The sequence below is a fragment of the Cucurbita moschata genome, unplaced genomic scaffold (genome assembly GCF_002738365.1).
Source record: "Cucurbita moschata cultivar Rifu unplaced genomic scaffold, Cmos_1.0 Cmo_Scf00093, whole genome shotgun sequence".
NCBI classification, from domain to species: Eukaryota; Viridiplantae; Streptophyta; class Magnoliopsida; order Cucurbitales; family Cucurbitaceae; genus Cucurbita; species Cucurbita moschata.
The window spans coordinates 26,993-39,656 of NW_019268609.1; the positions used below are offsets into that span (position 1 = coordinate 26,993).

The 12,664-nt window shown below is 33.6% G+C and overlaps 1 protein-coding gene across 1 annotated transcript; it reads right to left on the bottom strand.

The window, feature by feature from the left end:
* Positions 1–6,077: 6,077 nt before the first annotated feature.
* On the bottom strand, positions 6,078–8,150 carry LOC111439410 (3-oxoacyl-[acyl-carrier-protein] reductase FabG-like). Its single transcript, XM_023077112.1, has 3 exons — positions 7,769–8,150; positions 7,029–7,258; positions 6,078–6,482 (listed from the first exon to the last, which is right to left on the bottom strand). The coding sequence occupies exons 1-3, from the start codon at positions 8,148–8,150 to the stop codon at positions 6,204–6,206; spliced, it is 891 nt and encodes a 296-aa protein (XP_022932880.1). The 3' UTR covers positions 6,078–6,203.
* Between the last annotated feature and the right edge of the window lie 4,514 nt (positions 8,151–12,664).

The window sequence follows — 12,664 nt, forward strand, 5'->3', positions numbered from 1 at the left end:
CCAGCTCTAGTTAGGAACAACCTGTAAAGGATCGACTTACTAATTATAGTTATATCAAATGGATAAAAATATATCTATAGTGAGGGGAGTGCAACTACTAGGCTATAGTGGAGTGTCCTAGTAGTTAATGAATGTTGGTTAACAAGGTTAATGAGTTTAGCTGGTTAATCTCAGATTGTTGGAGCCCATGATCTATAGGTTCATTAGGTCCCCTGCTAGCTCATATCGGACTAAACCATAGAACAGTGTGACGAGTGAGTTCGAAGTGTTCGAATTCAAATTAGGGAATATGCGCTAAATATATACGATATATTTAACCGCATTTTTGTTTTACAAATTAAACAAAAAGAGAGAATCGAATATATTTAAATAAGATTTAAATATTTTTATCAATATGTGTCGGAATTGATTGAGATTGGCATTTGAATTAATATTAAATATTAATTAAATTGTTTAATTAATCATTTAATATTACTTTAATTTAAAATTAATTATTTAAATTAATGGTTGAATTAAAATGGAGAAAGTCAAAATGTTGACTTCACTCAATGGAAAAATTTATGTTTGAGTTAATGGAATTTTGAGTGTCACAATTTGGTTTAACGAAACTTGCATGTTTGCCAAATAAATCTCACACATTTGAGTGGAATTTTAAGTGTCAAAATTTGGTAATCTCAAGAACATGCAAATATGACTATATAAATAGAGTGATCAAGGTACATGGAAAGTCTTCTTGGAAAAACGTTAGAAAAACCCTCACAAACTCTCTCTTCACATATACTAAATCCCTTCCAAATTTAGTCACTCACCGGATTCCACAAGTCCGTTCTAAGGCCAGAGAATAGTAGGGAAGACACTAGTGGTGGTTCGAAACCGATTCGTAAGAAAAAAGGAATTTGAACTACAAAAGGTTAGTACTCAAACTCCTTGAGTTTTCATGCTTATGAACATGCTAGCTAATTTACTATAATTGATGTACTTAGAGTGCCTAAGATCTAAATTGATTCTGCATGTATTATAACAACACCATCAACTAAAACATTCATGCAAACAAAGAAACAAACAAGCTCAACGAGGAGATAACATCTATCAATCACTTGGAGAATATCATAATACCCAGCTTTCTTTTTAATACAACGAAAAACATTTTAAATAGCATTCATCATAAATCTCATCATAAGAACGTTTGGGTAATTTTTTAAATCTTACATAGTTTACTCATCCATGTTACCTGTAACGACCCAAAATTTTCTACTTAATTTAAGGTCGCTAATGTATACATACCATAAACATTGAATGCGGAAGACTTCATTTAAATTCCATAAAACTGTATACATACCATAAACATTAAATGCGGAAGACTTCATTTAAATTCCATAAAACATAACGTTTATCTTAAAACACAGCCATGGACTTATGTGTTTCGAAAACATCTTTAAAACGACACAACAAAAGACTAAATAAAATGAATAAGAGTTTAAGTTAAAAACATCTTATTCTAGCCTAAGACTAAGAAAATAAATATCACTACCCTATGCATATGTCATGGTCTCGAGTTGCGATGTCGTCGTCAGCCGTACAGGAATGTCTTGCCTTAACCTAAAAAATGTAGTAGCACATAGCTTGAGTATTTAAAGAAATACTCAGTAAGTGACCCCACTGTTGGGGTTAAATGCAACAATCACATGCAATGAAATGATGGGACCTATCTTTCGTTTCGTTTCGTTTTTCCTACGATGCTGTCCTAACAGATAATTGTGGGCGTGTATCATATACTCTACACACAGCCCATACGTGTGAGTATGGGCTCACCAGCTAGTTCGCACACCGCTGGGCCACTTTCCTTATCTGGTGGGCATACTCTGGGAGCCCCTTATGCCGGGACCCGTTAAAACTAGTAATCGTCACGGCAGCGCTATGCAAAGCATAACGATCGTTGCCCTGCCATTGGATGTACGCGTCCGTACCCTCGTGATGGGATAGGGGTATCCCCCCAGATGCATGAACACACATAATGTATGAGGATCCCACTACTTCTACATTTATCATTAATGAACATAACCCCCATATCACGTTCCATGCTTCATGTCCTTCTCATTTTCAATTTACATTTCATACATATATTCCTATCAGGGTTATGATTCCAGACAGTTTACCGTATTTCATGTCATACAATTTATGTTGTTTACATTCAAACATTCCATCCAGTCATGCCATAACCATTCAAGAACAACATATCGTAACATGCATTACACATCACATCAGACTAAACAGCATACATAGCATACATTGTATCATATCATAAACAAGTCATAACGTAAACACTTCATAGTCATATCGTTCTCTAACTTACCATAGCCTTAACGTTCTTATACCTATCATAGACATATCATTACGTAATGTACCTTAGTCATATCATCACAAGAACGTATCCTAACGCTATCGTTCTATCAATCTATCACAAACCTATCCCTTTCTACCCATAACCTAACCGTATTCCTTCATCAATCTCTCCTATCCATAGCACTCCGGTATGTAACCTAACCTTAACGTTTCATGAACGTATCTTACTCCTATCGTTACATTTCCTCTTGTGCATCCTTCTCGTATCCTATCTCAAACATATCCTTGAGCACATCGTACCATAATTATTATCATACAATCCACATATTATAACATAACATAACATATAGGAAGTATATCGATCCACAGACAATTCCCACATATCAATATATATGACACGTGCAGAACTACAGGACACGTGTCAACATTAAATATAACCATGCCGATAGTAAGGTCACTTACTTGGCTAGCTTAAGTCGTTGTCACGAATATATCTTTAATGAAAGTTCGATTCCGTCTTTTGAAATCCGAGTCAACCTATATGAGCCCATGACATTAGTTTCAAGTTTAAACTCTACAACATTATTTCTTTAATTTACATTGGTCCATTGTTAAAAGTCTTAAATGTTATATATCTATAATTATATTTTTATTAAAAATCTTATTTTTGATGGTTACTGTTGTATAAGAGAGTAGATGCAGTTATTTCAAGTTATTCTAGGCTTTACTACTCTCTCTAGTGGCCCTTTGTATTTACTTTTCCCTCTATATTTAGTTTGTGGTTTTTAATTCTCTAATCTTCTTTTTTTATGGTTGCCTTTTAGTTATCCTTTTAGTTATGTTCTCATTTATTCCAAATGTCTAGTGGATCAGAAGTTTTCTTGGCCATTTTATCTTTAACGGGTTCATTTCGCTGACAAAAATTTAATCTAATATTATTGATCTGACGTGATTTACTAGAATCGTATAAATGATTGACATTTAGATTCTAACCCAAAGCTAGACCATTGTAATAATTCAATGAAGATCTAACTATAATTGGTTGTGATTTCTAAAAAAAATAAGATAAACGAAAATGAAGATTTAATATATACGTGATTGATAAGATCTATCTTCACGTAAATCTACTGTGAATCTCAATTGGGTAAAGGCCTTTCTTTTTTCTCAAGTAAATCTGACAATTATTGTTTTTTTTTTTTTTTTTTCTTTTCATAATAACTGTTACTTTCTGGTGTAAGAATGAGTTGGGGAGAGATAATTGTGGAGAGATGTGGGGAAATGTTATTTTTTTTGTTTATTTATTTATTTATTATTATTATTATTTTAACTATTTTTTTTTTATAGATTTTTATTTCTTTATTTATTTATTTATTTTTGGACTATTACATTACCTAACTCATATTCGAGCATTTTTTTTCTTTCTCATCTTTATATTTCAGTGATAAGGCAATCAATAACATTCTGGATGTTCAGGCTGAAAAGAAAAAAATTGGTATTTAATTTCTTGTCGGGGCTCCGGTATTATAAAAACAACAAGCAACAAAGCATGACACGTGTCGACCATCATAGAAGGAAACTGTGGAAGGAAGACACATGGCGCTTGTACAAAAAATGACAAAAATCCCATCGTGGCCGAGGTTCAAACAAAATGGGTCTCACAATACTTTGTTACATTTTGAGGATTCTATTGACATGGCTAAGTCTAGGGCATGGCTCTGATATCATCTTAGATATGGCTCTGATATCATGTTAGATGAACACGACTCCCCCACAATGGTATGATATTGTCCACTCTGAGCATAAGCTCTCATGACTTTGCTCTAGGCTTCCCCAAAAGGCCTCGTACCAATGGAGATAATATTCCTTGATTATAAACTCACGATCATTCCCTAAATAAGCCGATGTGGAACTTTCATCCAACAAACTTAACTCCACTTAAATTAAGACCTATCAAAGAAAATTGAGAAAAATTGGAGCTTTTAACGGGCGGAAAAACAAGCTTGGGAAGACGTGTGTCATCCAAGTAGCCAATTAGACTTTCTTTAAGTAATACTTAGAAATCATTAGGACGTGCTAGCATGCAAGCATACCTTGCTTTTAAGTAGTTAGAAAATGTACGTTAGGACTTTAAAATGGAAATTTTGGATGAAAATGCAATGAACGTCAGGAAAAATTACGAAAATACTTCTAAGATGAGATCTGAGTGCATGTTGATCTTAATGTTTTTCACTATGTTAGAAATGTGAATGAGATATTCTTATTTGTACTTTAAGTGATGGGTAGATGTTATCTCCCATTGAAGTTCATAAAAGTTTAGAATATAAATTTTGTGCTTTAGATGGTTGATAGGATTATCTCTCTAACAAGTTAAGTTTAGGGTGTCAATTCTGCAGTGGTTTCACGTTGACCTAGATTTGTACGTTTTCAATAGACTGAACATCCTAGGATCGTTAGCGACAATCAGAAGTCTAGACCTTAGTACTCCTAGAAATTGGATTAGTCCCAAAGAGCTAGTCCAAAGTGTTTAGGAACCGTGAGATGAGATTTGAACCACCTAGATACCTTAAGAACCTAGTAAACCTCCATGATAAAGACAACTAAGAAAGTATTACAAACCTAATAGCAATGTAATACAGTACGGTAAAGATACTCATATAAGTTTAAGATACCCACTTAAGATTTAAATGATCAAAGGAAAAGGATTAAGAGACCCAAAAAATTACAAGCAACCTAAATAAGCGGTTTCAATGCCGTAACAAGAAATTACGAGGAATCAAGGCCTTTAGAAAAAGTTTGGAAAGGGAAAAAAGTAAACCTAAAGGGTAAAAAAGTCATTTTATTCCGTTTTAAGTTGTGCAAAAATTTTCGTATTTTCTTTTCTTTTGTGTTCGTCTTTGTCCGTTTGAGATTCGAAACCTAAAAAATTAGGTAGTAAAATTGCTTCATTTCTCAATTATTTTATAATGTGTTAACTTTAGTTCAACCTTTTATAAGCCTAATTTATTAAGAGCCACATGCTACACTGTAAATTGACATATTTAGGCATTAAGTGGAAGCAATGTTCATTTCGTTAAACTCAGCCAAATTTCAAATAATTAAATCTCAAATGGACAAATTATATGGCTAATAGTTCTATTGTTGTTTAAGTTTATTTTCATATATTTTTTTTTTAATTAAATGAACATTAATTACCTTTGAATTAATTTACCATTTTAGATAGCATGACCTAATTAAATTTTAAAAATACCTAATAAACTATTCAACTTTTAAACATTTTTTAATATGCACATGATTTCTATTAGGTTATCAAAATAAACATAGATTAAGTGATATAAAATATATACTCTCGATCAAAATATCATAAATTTAAATCTCACATTGATAGATCGTAGACAATGTTGAGTGAGGTAGAATACGACAAAGACGAACCATATGGATGCGTGTTGCATCAGGAGATGAGTTGAGACTGAGGCACCGTGAGCTTGATTGATGGTCGCTTTTATGAAGGGAGCCGAGTCCAGCTTGCCTTTTTATTTTAGTTTTTAGTTAACTTTATTTTAAGTATTTTGTTAGCATATATTCTCTTTAAAATCTATTTTGTTTTAGATTTTCTTTTTGGGTTATATAATGTATATGTTAATTTACATAAATAGAAAATAATTATGACTTAAAGTATATAATAATGTTACTATGTACATTGTTTTTGTAAATAAGTATGAAAAATAACACTTTATTAATCATATGTAATTACTTCCCAACAATTCCAAGTCTTTATATATATAATCTAATGACTTTTCGGAGTATAATACTTCCAAGCATATTCATCCATATAAATGATATCAACTTAAAAGTAAAGATACTCAAAGGGATGACCAAAGGGGCACACCAGGTAAAGAGATGCCTGCATCAGCAATAAAAATGTTACCTGAGACGTACTTGGAAGAGTCGTGCACCAAGTATCGAACGACTGTTGTTAATGCAGGCTCTGAAGTTCCAAAGATTTTTAGAGGAGACGTTGTCATTGCAACCTTGTTAATCCAATCTTTTTGTAAGAGATCTTTTGTAATTTCGGATTTAAAAAGTCCGAGCCATATAGAATTCACATTAATTTTGTGGGATCCTAATTCCATAGCCATAACCTGTTACAATAAATAGCTTTTAGATTATTGTTCTCCTAATTAATTATAGCTATCTCACATGGGATCCTAATTTCAGGGTCATAACCTGTTACAATAAATAGCTTTTATATTATTGTTCTTCTAATTAATTATAGCTAAAGCTAGCTATGTGTAGCCCTCAAGTTATCCACCGGCAAATATTGTTCTATTTGGACTTTTTCTCAAGTTTTCTTAAACAGGTCTTCTAGAGGTTTACACATCCTTCTAAAAAAATGTTTGTCCTCCACCCCAATTGATATAGGATCTCACAATCCACACCACATAAGGGTCTAACTTTTTTTTGCTGACACTCGTTTCTTTCTTTAATCAATGTGGGACTCCCAATCCATGATCCCACGTCGATTAGGAGAAAAACGAAACATTTTTTATAAGGGTGTGGAAACCTCTACCTAGAAGACGTGCAATTTAAAAATTTTGAGAGAAAACTCAAAAAAAAAAAAATAATAATATTTGCTAGCTATCAACTTGAACGGTTAGGGTTAGTAAGCTAAACATTTAAAACTTTACCTTTGTCAAAGTGTTTAAGCCTGCCTTTGAAATAGTATAAGCAAGGGCACCGCGTTGTAGTGCTCTATTAAGACCACTTATAGAAGAAATATTGATGATAGATCCACCTCGGTTGGCATCACGCATGTGCTTGGATACGTACTTTGATATCAACCACGCTCCCTTAAGATTTGCTCTCATGGTTTGATCCCATTCTTCCTCGGACAAATCTAGAGGAGACTTTACCGTCCCTATGAGCGATGTCATAACGAATATTTTTATTACAAATGATGAAATCGTTTACGATTTTAAACTATTAATTTATAATAAAATAGATATTAGCCCAAAGATGACAATATCTGTTAGCAGTGGATTTATGCAGTTACAAATGTTATAAGAGCCAAACACCGGGTGATGTGTCACCGAGGAGGCTGTTCCCCGAAGGGGGTAGACATGAGGTGGTGTGCCAATAAGGACGTTGGGCCCCGAAGAGGGGTAGATTTGGTAAGGGTCCCACGTCGATTAGAGAAACGAACAAATGCTAGCGAGAATGCTGGGCCCTGAAGGGGGTGGATTGTGAGATCTCACATCGGTTGAGGGAAAACGAAACACCATTTATAAAGGTGTGAAAACTTTTCACTAGCAGATACATTTTAAAAACGTTGAGAGGAAGCCCAAAAAGAAAAATATTTACTAGATCTGGGGCGTTACAAAAATAATATGTTAAAGTACTATTTTTTTTCAAAGGATAATGGACTTACCTCTCATACCGGCATTGTTAACTAAAGTGTCAATGAAGCCAAATGAATCCCAAGCTTTTTTTATGCCATTCTCGATACTTTTTCCATCGGCGCTAACATCAAGTGTCACAGCCACTGCTCGGCAGCTCTCCACCGCCATCACGGAGGAGGCTCGGGAGCTGGAAGATACCGATGATGATGACGAAACTAAGAAATCGAGTCGATTTATTTCATCACATAGAGATTGGAGTCTATCGGTACGTCGTGCGGCAGCGATAATTTTGCATCCAGCTCTAGCAAGATCGAGACAAAGCTCACGGCCGAGCCCCGACGATGCTCCGGTGACCATCACTACTTTGCCGTTCAAGTCATTCCATATCTCAAGCTCTGGTTGGATCGCCATTGTTACTTGCTTATGAGAAATGAAGTTATGATCTATTTATAATTTGAAGGATAAACTTTTAAAGGTTTGATGGCTCCACTTTCCTAATTTATTAGGTGGTTCTAACCGTGGGTAAATAAATAAAGAAATCGGATTGGAAATTTCACTAGAAAAGTTTAACTATTCATTGACAAAAAAATCACTTGTCCGGTAATATTTTTCATACATTTCTTAAATAAAGTTATATTTTAATGTTTTTTCTTTTATTTGGAAAAAAAAAGGTGAAACTAGTGTTTACTTTAATTTTTCATTTATTGAATATGGAATTTTAAAATTTGAGAAATCAAAAGACATCAACTTAGTTAGGTCACTCCGTCCACAAGGACGTTGTTTCACTAGGACGTGCTAGCATACGAGCATTCCTTACCTTAAGTTGTTAGAAAATGTATGATAAGGACTTCGAAAGGCCGTTTTTGGATGAGTATGTATTGTATGTACTGTATGTATGTTATGGTAAAAATTATCGTTATGCCCCTACGTTGAGATTTCTAAGAAGTATGTTATTTTATGTATTATGCAAAGCTAGAAGAAGAAACATACATGACTAGAATATGAGTTCGGAAATATGGATGAGTATATTGTGCATGATGTTAGAAATTACAGAATGGCCTTTGATATGAACCAAGAGACATCATTCATACAATATACTTCAATGAAGATGTGAAGAAAATGTTGTCAAAATTATCAAAAGAGGTTGCAATTCATGTCACATTGAAGAGGAATGAAGTTTGATGGTTATAAATTTTGGGTGGGTTACAATTTAGAGTAATTTAGAGTTATTGTATTTTAAGACATTTTATTTACTTTAGAGGTTACATTTACATTATGGCTAATTATGGTCATTAAGTATGAATGTTACAACTTTTGGAATGCTTTCATTTTGAGGCTATATAAAGCCATGTATGTTGTATTTGTAAGGGAGACTTGGAAAATATATTAAAAGAAGCATTTGTGCTTTTCTTTAGCCAATGGCTAATTTTCTTTGCAATTCTATGTAGTTTAGATTGCATGTAGAATCATTCAAGCTCGACATGATCAATCTTGCTTGTGGAGTGATTCGAATCTCAAACAAGTGTTTGAGATATTTGATCAACAAGAATCATTCAAGCTAGACATGATCGATCTTGCTTGTGGAGTGATTCGAATCTCAATCAAGTGTTCTTGCCTTGAGATATTCGATCAACAAGGTAATCCGAATCTTATTCCCCTTGTAGTTGATTCCTTATCTTATCATTTGGTATCAGAGCTTCAGGCTCAAGATCGGATATATGTTTCCTTTGCGTTTCTTTTCAATTTGTTTTTTTCTTTTTAGTTTTTAATCGACCCAAAGTTCAAAATTCAATCTTTGCTATATTTACAATTTTGAGAGGTGAGAATGAGAGCTTCATTTGTGTAAACAGAGTGGCCTAAAAAAAATCCTTGAGTGTTGTATACACATGAGAGATTGTTGTGAGGGCCTTTGTATTTTCATATCTTATGTTTTGCAGCAAAGTTTCACAAATAGATTCGAGGACGAATCCTCTTGAAGAAGTGGAGAATGATATGAACCAAGAGACATCATTCATACAATATACTTCAATGAAGATGTGAAGAAAATGTTGTCAAAATTATCAAAAGAGGTTGCAATTCATGTCACATTGAAGAGGAATGAAGTTTGATGGTTATAAATTTTGGGTGGGTTACAATTTAGAGTAATTTAGAGTTATTGTATTTTAAGACATTTTATTTACTTTATAGGTTACCTTTACATTATGGCTAATTATGGTCATTAAGTATGAATGTTACAACTTTTGGAATGCTTTCATTTTGAGGCTATATAAAGCCATGTATGTTGTATTTGTAAGGGAGACTTGGAAAATATATTAAAAGAAGCATTTGTGCTTTTCTTTAGCCAATGGCTAATTTTCTTTGCAATTCTATGTAGTTTAGATTGCATGTAGAATCATTCAAGCTCGACATGATCAATCTTGCTTGTGGAGTGATTCGAATCTCAAACAAGTGTTTGAGATATTTGATCAACAAGAATCATTCAAGCTAGACATGATCGATCTTGCTTGTGGAGTGATTCGAATCTCAATCAAGTGTTCTTGCCTTGAGATATTCGATCAACAAGGTAATCCGAATCTTATTCCCCTTGTAGTTGATTCCTTATCTTATCAGCCTTATTATGAGATTTGTGATAGATGTTTTATATGCTTTCTGCTGCGTTAGAAAGAAGGATGAGCTATTAGTGTTTATGCTTTGGATGATTGATGGATGTTATCTTCCATTGAGCTTGTTTTCTGGTATGTTTGCATGATATAGTATGCTTTAGTTTTAGGTGTTTGACTATGTGTTTTCCCTGTAAAACGTGTTTAATCTACATAGAGCTAGGACATTAGAGTTAGGTTTGCTAGACGATAATCTAGGTTAGGACACTTCTAGTAGACTGAGTACCTTAGAATTGTGAGCAACCATTTCAGGGTCTGGACCGTATATAAACATTCTATAAGTCACATAAAACATTCTATAAGTCACATAAAACAAACATATATAAACATTCCAAGATTCTACTCGTGCAAAATCTCAATTGATATCATAGGATCACATGACTTCTCTATTGTTATTTCAAACACTAGTATCTTCGTCCATGGCTTCATTTAAAAGTGTTTATTATAAAATTTGGCATATGTTATTTAAAACATGCATGTGGTGATGTCGCTAGTTTAGGCAAGAAAATTAGGGGCGTTGCATGTGGTGATGTCGCTAGTTTAGGCAAGAAAATTAGGGGCGTTGCATGTGGTGATGTCGCTAGTTTAGGCAAGAAAATTAGGGGCGTTGCATGTGGTGATGTCGCTAGTTTAGGCAAGAAAATTAGGGGCGTTGCATGTGGTGATGTCGCTAGTTTAGGCAAGAAAATTAGGGGCGTTGCATGTGGTGATGTCGCTAGTTTAGGCAAGAAAATTAGGGGCGTTGCATGTGGTGATGTCGCTAGTTTAGGCAAGAAAATTAGGGGCCTCACAATTAACTTTGAGGCACCCCAGATATTCAGGTAGCAGTAGATACCAGGTTCGAACTTCTTAAGAGTCTAGAGAAAAGCTTTTAGATACCTACTAGATTAAGGATGTAATGAGCCTACGAGTAGGTTGTTTACTTGGTATATTTATATACTCATCCATTTTTTCCTTCTTTTTCAAGTGTTTGGAGGCTACTGGCCAAGGTACAGGAGAGTAAAAGGTCATTCTAGAGGGTCAATCCATTTTTGTGTTTGAATTTTTTGTATTTTGTTTTGCCATACCTCAAACCCATTTCCCCTTTTGTAATAAATTTAATCTCCACCTAGTCGAATTTTATTTTGTTGTTAATTTTTGTGTTTTATGTTTTTATTTTGATTTAAATTTTATCGGATTTTCATCTTTTATTTTTATTTCACTTTAATTTTTTTATTTTTTCTTTCATCTTTTTAGTCTCAATTCGAGTTTCGAAGCCTTTAAATTTGGACCCTGGTAAATCACGAGTAAAATCTAATAATATATAAAGTTTGTATCTAAATAAAGAGTAATGTGTAAAGTTTTAAATTAAAAGTAAAAATAATAAATAAAGAATATATATGTAAAAGTAATTTAAAAGATGGAAAGGAAAAGAAAATAAATAAATAAAAAGATGGAAATTCTAAATAGAAAAGTAAAAATGAAAAAGAAAAGAAGGGAAAATGAAGTTTTTAAATAGAGGGGCATTTTGGTAATTTTGTATTTATGAATTAAAAAAAAGATGAAAATTTTGAGAAAACACCTACTTGTGGAGATATTCTCACCAATTCCACGTGTTCCACGTGTTTAAGTGAGAAAACACCTATTCTATGATACTTTTTTAAGTGTAAAAAGACAATAGGTGATCCGACCTGTGACCCGCATCTCACTTGAGTGCAATACGTGTCACGACATCATAAATAAAGGAATTATATACCCACGAAGGATTAAACGTGTTCCCTAAGAGTTGAAGTTGTGAATCAGAAGCTGACATAAGTCAAGTGAAGAGCGCACGTACTTCCTCCCTTACTCGTGTGGCCTTGCACGTATGTCATTCCCTCTACGCATAGTTCTTTTTTTATTTACCCAATTCGACCTTCATTCAACTATTTTTCATTTCGATTTTCATTTCGATTTTGATAATAACCCTAATTTTACTTGAATTAGGACCTTCTAGAGAAATTTCAGATATTTTAGAGCTTCTAACATGCAGAAAGGCTAGCTCGGGAAGGTACACGTCATCAAAGTAAGTAACCACACGTACTTTAGCCAAGTAATACTTGTAGGGATTGCTAGAACAAGCTAGCATGTGAGCATTCCTTACCTTACTGTATTTGTATATTATGCAAAACTAGAAAGAGAATATGCATGACTATAATATAAGTTAGGCAATATGGATGAGTATTTTATGCATGATGTAAGAAATTACCAAAATGCCAAATTTGTGATGAATGTTGTCTTATATGT

Bases quoted from the DNA above. Each gene is read 5' to 3' on its own strand.
- LOC111439410 (XM_023077112.1), bottom strand. From the start codon at position 8,150: ATGGCGATCCAACCAGAGCTTGAGATATGGAATGACTTGAACGGCAAA. The intron at 7,259-7,768 runs GTAAGTCCATTA...CATCGCTCATAG, and splicing joins TAACAATGCCGGTATGAGAG to GGACGGTAAAGTCTCCTCTA. The intron at 6,483-7,028 runs GTAAAGTTTTAA...TTATTGTAACAG, and splicing joins GCTTAAACACTTTGACAAAG to GTTATGGCTATGGAATTAGG.